Source organism: Aulonocara sp. 'chitande type north' Nkhata Bay, linkage group LG20, assembly GCF_057382095.1.
Source record: "Aulonocara sp. 'chitande type north' Nkhata Bay isolate Kocher_YH1m ecotype deep benthic linkage group LG20, A_spYH_male_GT1.1, whole genome shotgun sequence".
NCBI lineage: Eukaryota > Metazoa > Chordata > Actinopteri > Cichliformes > Cichlidae > Aulonocara > Aulonocara sp. 'chitande type north' Nkhata Bay.
The window spans coordinates 22,197,634-22,210,937 of NC_141363.1; the positions used below are offsets into that span (position 1 = coordinate 22,197,634).

At 42.3% G+C, this 13,304-nt stretch overlaps 1 protein-coding gene across 1 annotated transcript in view; it reads right to left on the reverse strand.

The window, feature by feature from the left end:
* The window catches only part of slc6a8 (solute carrier family 6 member 8), a 46,278-nt gene extending 34,428 nt beyond the window's left edge, over window positions 1-11,850 (reverse strand). The window contains exon 1 of the mRNA XM_086277534.1: window positions 10,225-11,850. Within this exon, the coding sequence (XP_086133660.1) occupies window positions 10,225-10,582 (358 nt within the window). The 5' untranslated portion in view covers window positions 10,583-11,850. The remainder of the gene's footprint in view (window positions 1-10,224) is intronic.
* Window positions 11,851-13,304: the final 1,454 nt, after the last annotated feature.

Sequence of the window (13,304 nt, forward strand, 5' to 3'; positions counted from 1 at the left end):
GCCCCACTGTATGTGTTATTCTATCACTGTGAGGACCCTGGCTTACACCATGCATAGCTAGTATTCTAATCTATAGCCTAAAAATAGGTTTGAACCCTCAAACAGCTCAACTAAATGTTGAGCTTACATATTTAAAACTGTATATCCACAGATGTCCACACAAATGTCCTCCGGAAAACAAAGTCACAGTATCCATCATTCCCTAAAAATGTCTGTACTTTTAAAAGCTGTTCACAATGTTGACAAATGTCCTCGCAGTATCTAAATCTACATGTCTACAAGATTTGTCCAATTTTCACCAATGTCCTCACAATAATTGGAAAAAAAATGCTCACAATAGCTTAAACTTGATCCCCACTATTAAAAAATATCTATCACTATCCAACAAGGCCTTTGATGTAAGGCCTTTTCCAAAGATGCCCTCACTTTCTAAAACTGTCCACTGTGCTGACAAATATCTTCATTATCCAAAACCGTCCACATTTTTCACAAATGTCCTCATAATATCTAAAACCTCCACTGGTCCTCACAATGACACACAAACAGGTGCACACCACCAGCTCTCAGAGTGAGGCTGCTTCACATGCAGCTCACATCACCGCTGATGACGTATGAGACGCACGACAGGTTGAATGACGCCAACCTGATGAATGACGCAAGCCCGAGTGAATCAACGTGGGTTAGCGAAGGCCTGCTGCCGCTCATAGTCAAACACTGTTCTGTTGTGTTAGCCAAGGTTAGCTTAGCATGAAAACACACAAGCTGCTAGTGAGTCATGACTGCAGAGAGAGAGAGGATGGAGGAAGGGGGAGGGTCGGCTATGCCAGCAGCTCGCTAAAAATTCCCCCCACACACACACACACGGTCAGAGCTAAGTGGTGTAATGCTGTTAGCTCATCAGTAACTCAGTGTTAATGGGATTACAGAGTACTATAGCCTCATCACAGTCAGCTGCACTGAAACACACCAACTTAACTTTGCATTAAGCAATGTGATAATAAGATGCTTCATTTCAATTTTAAAGTTCCAGGCGTTTGACGGCTCCAAAACATTTTTACAGATTGTTTGTACTCTATTGGCCAAAACTCAGATTACGCATTAAAAAAAATTATTTTGAAGGAAGACTGAATACAGTTTGCAGGAGATGTGCAGTCAGATCAAAGCGAAAAAGCTTTTTGAGAAAATACCATTAGAAGAAAATTAAATGTATTATTTGAACAATTATCAGCATTGAGCAGCTCGGTCGGTTTAGTAGATCCAGCTAGCGAAAGTAAAGTTATTCTAAAACAACAGTTCGATTTTAAATCATCTTCTATGGAGATTCTGATTTTCAAATTGAGTTAGAGCTGCCGCAGATAAATCCCGATCAAAGTAAGCTGGGCCGAGTTTGTCTGTCAGGTCATTTAGTTAGCTGACAATGAACCGCCGGTCAGTGAGAATCGATTTTTCAGACTGATAGCATCAGAGATGGTGGAAGTCGCCAGCAGTGCATAAACTAACCAATCTGACAAGATTCAAGAGTCCTACTGACGAGATTCTTCAGTCCAGCCTTCTACCACTGATGAGATTCTGTCGTCTAATCTTTGGCTAATGACAAGATTCAAGAGTCCAGCTTTTGACTACTGATTAGATTGTACAATCTTGCCTTTGACCTCTCTGTATCTAGAATATAATTCTAGAATCTTATTTTACCTTGACATTTAGCCAAACTGATGATAACCCACAGCAGACACACACATGCACAAAACTGTAGCTACACATGGAAACACATTACCAAAATGTTAGAGGCAGACATTATGTTATGTCGTTGGGAAAACATCAAAGAAATGTGTAAAGTTTGTATAAATGCTTATTGCTCGTTGCATGAAAGTCACATGTTGTGTTAAAAAAAATACATATTAGCTTTTGTGCAGTTGTTTGCAGTTCAATCAATTACCAAGATTTCAGGATGATTACATGAGTAACCACAGGACTGACAGTTAAAAGGTCCAACGTGAAAAAGGGCATAATATCACCCTGTGCTGTGGTAGCGTCACCTAACGTGTCCCACACGTGGTCAGTTCAGAGTTGAAAGTAAGTCAGAAACAAATAGAGCCACAGCTGCAGTTACCTCGCTAAGCTGCAGCGCTACAGTTAGCTAGCTAAGCTGGTTAATCCGAGGTAAGTCAGTGGGCTAAGCACTGACGTGCTGAGGGACTGACAGACTGATAACAGGGCTAATGACAGAGCAGGAGATTCGTCATTGCCCTGATAACTTCCAATTCGTATCTGAATGAATTGTGCAGGTCTATGTGTCTCTACTGTTCACTAACACACCTGAGAAAAAACACTCCAACACTCTTAATCTGTGGTTGTCTGCTGCTATGTTGACCTTTTAGACAAACATTTAAACTTCCATCCATCCAGCTTGTCCAGGGTTTCCCAGGCCAGCCGAGAGATATAATCGCTCCGGTGTGTCCTGGGTCTGCCTGGGGGCCTCCTCTCGGTGGGATATGCCCGGAAAACCTCACCCAGGAGGCGCCCAGGAGGCAGCCTCGTCTTCAGCTTGGTCTGCTCAAGCAGCTCACTGTAACATTTCCATTAGTGATGTGGACCATCTCCTCTTATCTGCCATGTATGAGAAAGGGCAACTGTGTGAAAGCAGCTTAAGTATCATCCAAATCGGCCTCATTACAGGTTTATGAACTGTTATTCAATCTGCCAACTCACCGATAAAAGGTCAATTATTGTGTGAGTGCAGATATTATGTTTGCTACTTAAATAAGGCTCAGTAACACGAGAAGTGGGAGTGACTATAGCAGGCTAAAATCAAATAGAGATAAGCCTAAATTCAACTGATTTTCCAAACTGCAAACACCAACTGATCAAATATTTTTATTTCTGACATACATGAAACATTTCAGTGAAACATCAGTGCCGACGTTTGGTTTGTCAATAGAAACATCCTGAACACGTCTGGTAAAAATGTTTTGGGTCTCTTTCACAACTGTGACATTTCTTATTATTATAGATTTTGTTTGGAGGTTAAACTAGTTAATACAAAAAGAGGGAAAGATATAGATTATTATTAAATAATTGCACATGACTTAGTGAAAGTATATAATATACATGCTCACATGGAAACAGTTCATTAAAATAGGAATATAGATTTTATCCTTGTAGTACCTGGTCCAAGTATCATTAATTAGCTCAAAATTCTCTATAGCTGATATCAAACACAAACCTCCAGCTAATTGACTCAGTCACTTTGATTGCATAAAACTACACACACAGTGAGATAACAGGTTCCTGTCTACTTACCAGGAGCCTCAGTGACATCACACAAACACTAGCTGCCAAATTCTAACCTCAGCTCGGCTGAAATTAGACTCGCCCACATTAACTGAGCAGAGAGAAAGATCCATAACATCACTCAACGAACAGCTGAAGGCCGTAAAAAAATAAGAAAAATATTGTAGAAATCAAATACCAAACAATTCTGTGTCTAAATCGAGGTTTATATGAGTTTCATAAAAAAAATTATAAAAAGTCCTCATCACTGATGGAAGTAATTTCTGTACTGGACCATCAAGACCACGTTGAGCCTTTGGAACATCCTGAAGAAATGTTCAGGATGTTCAGGATTACTACTTCTTTCAGGAAACTCTGACTTGCACGTTTCAGGACTTCAAAGAAGATCATCCTAAAAGTCCCTCCATCTGCAACCACTTCAAAAGTGAACATGAACATTTTAACTATTCTATTCAATACAGTTTTGTTTATAAAGCTTAATCAAGCTTAGTTGTAAAGACTCTACAATAGCACGGAGAAATCATCAACAATCATATGACACCCTATGAGCAAGCACTTAGTGACAGTAGGAAGGAAGAACTCCCTTTTAACAGGAAGAAACCTCCGGCAGAACGAGGGAGGGGCGGTCATCTGCCGTGGGGGTGAGACAAAGGACACATTGTGGAAGAGAGCCAGAGATTATTCATAATAACTATTGATTAAATACAGAGAGGTGTATAAATGTATAAACACACAGAGACTGAAGAAGAAACACCCAGTGCATCATGGGAATCCCCCAGCAGCCTACACCTATAGCAGCATAACTAAGGGAGGACTCAGGGTCACCTGGTCCAGCCCTAACTATATGCTTTAGCAAAAAGGAAAGTTTGAAGTCTAATCTTAAAAGTAGAGATAGTGTCTGTCTCCTGAATCCAGGAGAGGAGAGGAGAGGAGAGGAGAGGAGAGGAGAGGAGAGGAGAGGAGGAGGAGCGAGCTCTGTCAACAGGATTAAAAGATTACAGGCCACTCCTGTTAATCTCAGGTCCACGTGGTGAGAGGGATGATGATGTCACATTTGGCAGGGAAACACACCCGCACACAAAATCTGTATCCAACGTTGACTTCCGACCCTGACACCTCACCAAAAAAAACGTTCCCATGGAGACATGAAGCAGAGCAGGAACAATCACTTCTGATCAGATCAATCAGACTGCTTGACTACAGAGCAGATCAATACTGCAGTAACTGGAGAATGGTCAAATAAACAGCTGACCTCCCTGTTTCCAAACAAGCTTAATTATGCAGTTTGTTTATTATTCCAGGGTCTTTTCCAGCATTTGATATGTTGTTTATTTATCAGATATACAGAGTTTAAATGATTAGCAAATAATTGCATTTTGCAGGACCCTTGGAAAACCTAAATGTTCCAGAAAAATCTTTCTTAGGTTCTAGTATAATCTCAACCAACCTTGCAAATGCTCCCAGGACCACCAAAAACCACAGCAGCACCATTGGAGGCCTTTGGTTGAACCCTGGGAGAATTTCTAGGACTTATGGAGTCTCAAATCAACAGCACCCTTAGAAAACCATCAAGAACTCCTGCAACATTTTCACTGACCTTTCCAGGTCTTCTGCCTTCAACTCAATGTCCTTCTAAAATTAAAACACTGAAATGTCTCGTATAACATCCGCAGCATCCTCCTCAATGATCTGTGGAAGCTAGAAGTCATTCTTTGAAAGATCCCAATGGTACCCTGGAACACCTTCAAGGACCCTTGGCACATTTTCACTGACCTTTGGTAAGTCTTTAGGCACTCGGAGAATGCCCTCAAGGATCCCGGTACCCTCTTCTTAACCCTTTCAATTCTACAGAAAGAATTAGAGAAAGGGAATTCATAATATTCATCACCAAACTGAACCTTGAAATGATCCACTTCTCATGCACACAAACGTTCACAAACAACAGCTTGGACAAAATGTCCTCGCTGAGAATATTTTAAACTACAGCCGGTCCTCTCAAAGACAGAAGAGGCGCACACAGACGGACGAGCGATCTGAAGGACAGAACTGATCTGTGAAGATGAAACTGAGCTGCAGGTCATTTTATAATCACTGAAGCAGAGAATGATAGTGTGTGTGTGTGTGTGTGTGTGTGTGTGTGTGTGTGTGTGTGTGTGTGTGTGTGTGTGTGTGTGTGTGTGTGTGTGTGTGTGTGTCTGTGTCTGTCCTTGGTAGGGTGACTGCAGCATGAACACGCTCTGCAGGATAATAAATCTAAGTGACTTGGATTTATTGGACAACGAAGACAGAAAGGACAGAAAAGGATAGAGGACAGAGGGAATGAGGGAAGGACACAAAGGAGTGAAAGGAAGGATGTAAAACACAACATTTACTCAGATAAAAGTAGAAAGTAGCCTGTAAAACATTTTTATTTAACATATAGAAACTTTCCCTTACTGATAATGGAGGAAACTGCCATTTGTCCCTTTTTGTCTAACTCGATGACCGTTCATCTGATCCACTTTAAACTAGGCAGGTTTCTCTCTGGGGACGAGGGTGAGCTCACTACCATATTTGAGGTCGTTCGGATGAGGAGTTTTCTCATTTTTGCTAAAAGTTTCTCATGTGACCGTTATCTGTACTAGAAATTCTATTTAATGCTTTGCCAAGCCTCTTAACATCCAAGATTCACCTCATTTCACCTTCAGTCATCTTAAACTGACCTAACTCTAGCTAACCTCAACCCTCAACAACAAGATCTTGAAGCAGTGTTTTTAAAAAAAACCAAAGGCTGGCCGAACAATTGTTTTATAAAATTTTGTCTGTCTGATGTAAAACTCAAACACGTATCTCACAAAGATATTTGGGAATATTTAATTCATAACGTGTGTGTTAGCTTCCTGGATGAGCGATTCTGCAGGTTCTGCACATCAGCGAGTGTCTTTTTAGCCGACCTCTTTTTGAAACAGGAACTTTGCGTTTGTCTGCATGTGACACGTTTATGGGTCGTCCGGATACTGTAGCTACAAAAACCTGGCCTTAGTCTACAGCTTAGTCTACGCAACAGCAAATCGAGACGAAATCAGTTATGAATATTTAACCTTCTTCCTCAGAACAGCTTTAAAAGAATAAAGCGGAAAAATTGATAAAACAGCTACAGACCAGACTGTAAAGCTGAATGAATAATTTAACCAGATACTGTTAAAGATTAACAGGAGGAATAAACAGCAACAAATATTTTAAACAAAAAAAGGAGAGCTGCACATGTTTGCAGGGAGTGTCACGCACTAACACAAAATACTGCATGTGCGCATTTTCCCATAGACAAGTTACAACAATGAGCGATTCGGCTGATTGATCGTGAATATGCAATAACATTACAAGACCGTCCGGTTTACAGAAACGACACAAGAGCACTAAGAGAGCGTGAATGGCGAGGGCCGATGTCAGCATCGGTAAAATGGAAATCTAGTGTAGCACGTTAATCTTTTTGTGTCTTATAATGGTGTATACCCTTGTGTGTCCTCAGGTCAAAAATGACCCCAGGTGTATGGCAAACAAGTGTATGGGAATCCCGAGGACACTACAAGGATTAAAAAAAATAATCCGATCAAAGAAAGCGTTTATGCCGATCAATGGCTGATGTATTGATTTAAAGTGTCGAGATGATCCAATAGAAACTAAAGCTGTTTCCTAATTCATGTGAACCATGAAACTTTATTTTATTATTATTACCTATTTGATTGAAGCAGAATTGGCTAAAATCCTTCTATAAACTGTAAAAACTTGACATTTTATTGTCTGTTCATGCAGTGTGGGATGTTTGCAAAATCACCTCCCGAGGTCTTGTTGTGAAGTTTGAAGATGATCCATAAAACATTATGGGTAATATAAAGTTTTATGTTGGTCGAGCTGTTATTGATAGCTCATAGAAAATTTAACCGTGATATCTTGAAAACTGTGGATGTTAGACTGTGAACGAACAAACGAGCAGACAGAAGTGATTGCATGGCCCCTCCCTTCTTGTGGAGAAAACAACCTTTAGGAAAATCAGGTCTTTACAGTTTTCAAGATTCGGCTTCAACACTGATCACATGTCCGCCTGATGGGGACGTCTCAGAGGTGCAACGTGTGCATAAAGTGCTGATTGCACATCTTAAATCAGAGTCAGCGACTAAACACAGGAATGATGCGTTCAGACCAAACGCGATGGAGCGTGTGTGCAGTGCGTTTACCTCGTGTTCTGATATGAAATGCTACACCGTGATTTGCATGCAAGTTACAATAATCAGCTGAAGGTGCACAAAGTCACCAGGTTTACACACAGAGTGAAACAAACTAAATGTGGAGACGTCATCTGAAATTTTAATGCATCCTACAAAATAAACCATCTATGGAGGTGACAGGTTTGGCTTTTTGTGTTTTCTTAGGACAAATGAATGTAATTTATCTTTCTCTGCTGACTTGCTGAACAACATTTGGTTTCGTGGCCTTTTTGACAGTCTTCTTAGACTCGCACATTCCCTTTTTAAGCTATTGTTTGCCATTTTCTCTCGTTTCCTGATTGCAAAAGTCAGAAGAAAGAAAGTTAGCCTAAAAGGGAGAGGAGCTAAACCAGGGAGTGTGACAAGGACCAGTATAAGGCAAAGAAGGATGATTTTGAGCAGTGAGTCACACAAAGCTACTCTAGCAGTTAAAATGTTAAAATGAGCTGGAAATAAAAACCTAACAGGTCCTGCTTAGAGTGTCTCTGGAATGCTTTTTTTCATTAACAATCATGTTACTAATTAACCTAATCAGCTCTGAGATGTTCTACCTGGTGTTTTTAATCATTACACAGCTTTTACAGTCTTCTGTTGAACCCTGTGGTTTCCATTAAACAGTTGTTAACACACAGTCGTCTCTCAAAGACGAAGGCAATAACTGAGGCTGCTGACAAGGCTGAAAAAGCGCCAGAATGATCCTTTAACTTTGGTTTCAGATGTGAAGCAGGTGACCTTTACAGAGTCACATGACGACGGTCTGCAATGTGAGAGCTGAACTTCTTCTCTTCGCTCTCTGTGATTTAAGCCTGACCTCCTCCTCTTCCTCCTCCTCTCTGCGAACATTCAGACCTTTCCCGTCTCTCCTCCTCTCCGTCCAGCTCAGACTGGTCGACTGTGTGAACGAGACCTTTGCAGGTGAAAGGATCCAACTTTTTTCTCCTTTCTTTCTCTGCTGCTAAAGTTCAGCTTTGACAGAACAAACAGAGGTGATGAATCCACCTGCTGACACCTCCTCTACTCCCAAAAAACCTTCATTTGAATTAAATAGTTTTTAATTAAACTGGGAGAAAAACGCCTAAAACCACATCTGTAAGTGTCCAACGAGCCCAAAAGAATTCAGTTTGGAGTGACTTAAAAATAAAGTAATCAATTGTAATCAATTTATAAATCTATGATCAAACAAAACAGAAAACGAAGCTTTACAAACGTTTTTGTGACTTTATTGATATACGTTTAGATTATTGATTAATGCGTCTAAAATTTGAGGATTTGCTGAATTTTAAAGCGCCTGAGCTCAAAGCAACTAGATTTCTTTTAAGATTATCGACAGACAGTCCTGGTATTTAAATACCAGTGCAGATGTGTAACTGTAACCACCACTGGATGTGAGGCTTGGAGATTCCTGGGTTTATCCATGTTTTTGAATCATTTCTCCTGTGATGCTAATTCCTTTCTTTTGAAATAAAGTTCCTTTGAATATAAGTCTTGCTTTCCTACATTTCACTGAGTCTCTTCAAACTGGAGAGAAGGTGACAACGTGCACGCAGGCGTCCATGCCCAGCCTCACGTTTACAATGTACCCTGCAGCAGCATGCAGGAGCATCAGGCTCAATAAAAGTCAGTTAACTCGAGACACTCACACTCACACAGTTGTATTATATATGGTAAAAGGCATCACGTGCAGTAACAGTATCTCCCTCTATGCCTGCTGTGGTTCTTTTCTCACACACACACACACACACACACACACACACACACACACACACACACACACACACACACACACACACACACACACACACACACACACACACACACACGTTACTGTGCTGGAAGCTGATCGGCTGAACCTGCTGCTGTCACTCTGATCAATAACACACATGTCGCTGCCACCATCCAAACACATGCAGCCAATTATGTCACTGAGAAACCGAGTCCAAGCCTCTCTACAGCAAACCACGCCCCCTGGTATTTTAGCTCCTCCCCCATCAGCTACAAATTTAATTATTCAGTAAAATAATCTGAGATTCAAACAGCTGGTTTGACTGACATAAGGAAAAGTTCGGAAAGGAAAAGTTTATTTTTGATGTTTTTCAGCTCCAGCGCCACGCCACAGTTAGACTGAACTTCCTGTTCTGTCCTGGACTCACCTGAAGGTGAACTGAAACCTACACTGACCTGTGAGGAGGATAAAATTCTGGATATTCTCTGACATCAGCACAAACACAGAGGAGGAGTCATTTTGGGGAGTGGGATAATGCTGGCCCACCTCATTTCTAAAGTGAAAAGACTTTAAAGCTTTCATTTTTCTCTTAAGCTATTATTTATCTTCTTTGTACAGCTTCAAACATGCAGCATGTGTGTTTTAATCCCTAAAAAATGTCTGGTGGTGTCCAGCCTTCGAATGTGAACTTTTAAAAGTGGAAAATCTTCACACCCATGTACACAAACGTGAAGCTGTGGAAAAGATCTGCTTATAAAATTAAAATAAGCATTCCCGTTCACATCCAAGAGCACGAAAACTGGACAGTTTGTATCCACAAGCACAAATCTAAGAATCTGTGCTTGTGGATACCAGTAAAAAAGTGTCTGTCTCACTGGTTGTCTCACAGCAATCTTGCAGAAACCATTAGGTAAAGTGAGGATGTGCACATGCCCCGTACAGGTGTGTGTGTGTGGTGCATCTCACCTCCTCCGTTCTTGTAGCACAGGTAGGGGAACCGCCACACGTTTCCGAGTCCTACAGCAAAGCCCACGCAGGACATGATGAAGTCCATCTGTCGCGTCCAGGTTTCCCGCTCCTGGTAACCAGGCCCCGCTCCGTTGACCACACCACCTTTTTTGTCCTGTCCAACACAAGCAGTGCCCACCACTCCACCAGCGACGCCTGTCCCCGCCACTGTCAGCGGGACGAGGCTGCCATTAGCGGCCGCAGGGGCATAACCACTGCCACCGCCCCCATTAGAGAGAGTTATGGGGCTCTTTTTGGTCTCCTCCAGGAGAACCAGAGAGCAGGAGGAGGCTGGAAGAGCCTGCTTCTCCATCATTCACAGAATGGGAACCAGTCAGGAAGTGCTCCAAATATTCAGCCTCTGTATCCCCTTTAATTCCTGCAGGTTTTGTCTGCAATATCTCTTATTTCTGTTCAGGTGTTTCCCCACAGTTCCCACTCAGGCTAGCAGTCAGACCAGTAGGAATAGTCAGCAATGGTTCCCACTTAGAATCCCTTTATTTTCTTCAGATTTCAGTCTTTTTAAATCACTCCTAAACCCAGACACCAGTTAGATACCAGAAGGAATAATCAGCTGTGATTCCCACTTTAGAGTGTTTTAATTCCTGCAGATTATAATCCTTAAAGTCAGTTTCTCAGTCCAAAAAGCACTCAGATACCAGTCAGCAAAGGCTGGGTGGTGTTTTCCCTTTAATTTGGCTTTTTGTATTTTTAGAAGTCCCCAAAACTCAAGTCCAAGCAACCAGTCAGGTACCACATAAACCAGTAAAACACCAGTCCCCCTCAGCGTGCTGTTATTTTGAAGGTTTTGTCTCTTTAAAGACTGAGTTATTCTTCTCCTTTTAGTCTCACAGTCTCAGTTTTCCACACCTCGTGTTCACCTCCTCTCAGACTCCCACTAAACCAGCCAGCTGCCAGTTACAGACCAACAGTCACTCAGAGACAGCGGGTCAGGACCTTTATCCTCGGCCCCTCTCACTCTTCCTCACTCACAACCAGAAGAAACGTGATTCTTCCTCTGTGCCGCCGAGGATCCAGACTGTGGTCTTTTATTTATGACGCCAACTCTTTTTCAGATGATTTAATAATGTTTTTATTTTATTTTAATTTTTTTTTAAAAAGGAGGTCACAAATCCAGAAAGTCTATTGTTTAAAAAAAATGGGGGGGGGGGGGGGGTTTCTCGAATTACAGGGGTTTAATTTGAAAAATAAAATAAGAATAGAAATAAAAGAAAGGGAATTACACCGACGATCGGACAGCGACCTCAAAAACAATCCACGAAACACTTGAATGTGAGTCTGAAGAATCGCATGGGAACAGAGAGTCACGGAGGAGACGGCGGCCTGCTGGAAGACAGAGAGGACGGCGGAACCGAGAACAGTCCTATTATTCCCCTAAAAAATAATCAAAAAAGAAAAAAGAACCGGAGCTGCTCACGACTTCAGTCCCGGCGGCGACGCAGACTGTGGAGGAATTGCAGCAGCAGCTCCATCCGAGGAGGAAGAGCGCGTCCGGACCGAGGAGAGTGCGTCCCGCTGCGCAGAGCTGTCAGAGATCCCGGCGGAGTCGGTATTTAAAGTCTGTCAGTCCGTCAGGGACCAGCGGCTTTAAAAGGAGAAGCTGCCGCTCTGTGTGACGTCACGACAAATACCACGCCCCCCGATTGCCATTCCTCCCCTCTCCATCTCTACCTCCCTCTCTCTCTGACTTTCCTCCTTGTCCCCTCGCTCTTCTCCCCCTGTGCCCTCTCTCCTTTCCTCCTTCCTTCCTTTCCTCTTATCCTCCCCCTCTCTTTCACTTCTCCTTCTTTTTAACTCCTTTCTTCCCTTCATATCTTTCTCACCTCTTCTCTTCCTTCCCCGTCGCTTTTTCTCCCTCTTCTATTTACCCTCTGTGTCTCGCATCATTTTAACCATGTAACCGTGTTCCTGGAGGAGTCTCTCAGATTAATTCACATCCCAGACGCCACATTTCTCGTGAAGATTGAGTGATCTGTGGCTTAACCTGAAGCTGTCAGCACCAAACCTGCAGCTGGAAAAAGCTTCAGGGAGGAGAAACTAGTGCAAAGGCTTGAAGTTCTCCTGCATGACCGAACCACACCCCATCAATATAATTCACTCACTATAAACACAAGTATGGAAAACTGAATTAGTGACCTACGTTTTTAATATTAAAAAGATAACTGCTTTTAGAAAATAATTATTTTGAGCAAATGTTTCTCACTGGTTAGGACATGATGACCAACCTTTAGTAGATGACCAACAGTCATTTATGGGGATAAAATGCATTTTGAGGCTCAAAAAGTGGTTTAATGTCAGGGTTACAATTAGGTTAAGTTTAGGAGGGTTAGAATTAGGCATTCATTTTCATTGGAAAACTGTGCTACTGTTAGCCCAAAACAAAGGAAGAGGAAAGGGGGAAGTCATGTTAGAAGGCAGTGAGAGAGAAGAAAGGGTGGTGGAGGAGATCTAAATCTAAGGACTATGAGTGGTATAAGAGAGGAAGAAGGTGCACCCAGGTGTAGTATATCTTATGCAGAGTGTGCGGTCTGAAAGTGATAGGAGACTGTAAGGTGGTGGCATCTGTAGTCAAAGTTCTTGAGGCTGAGATGGTTCAGACATGTGCAGAGGGGGAGAGTGGAGACACACAGGACAGTATCTGTATCTGCAGACTCGACCTTAAATATCGATGTAGCCACTATTGCTGTCTCTGCATTTTGAAGCCTCAACATTAGCATTTTAGCTTTGACAGTGTCAGATTTACAGCCTGACGCTTGAGCGTCGGCTTGTTTTTAGCACACGTTTTCACATGTGGACAGGTGACAATTTAACGGAAAACCCTCAGCCTGTTAGGATCCGAGTGAGCTTCTGGTGTTTCTCCGCTGCCTGCCGGTGTTTACCTGTGTCAGCCTTCTCAGTTCCTCACCTTACCTTACTCACCTGACATCACTGAGGCACTTTAGGAGACCAGCACTGCCATCATTTCTCCACCAGTCAGTCAGCTCCCTCATGGTGATAACTAGGCCTCAGCGCTTCTT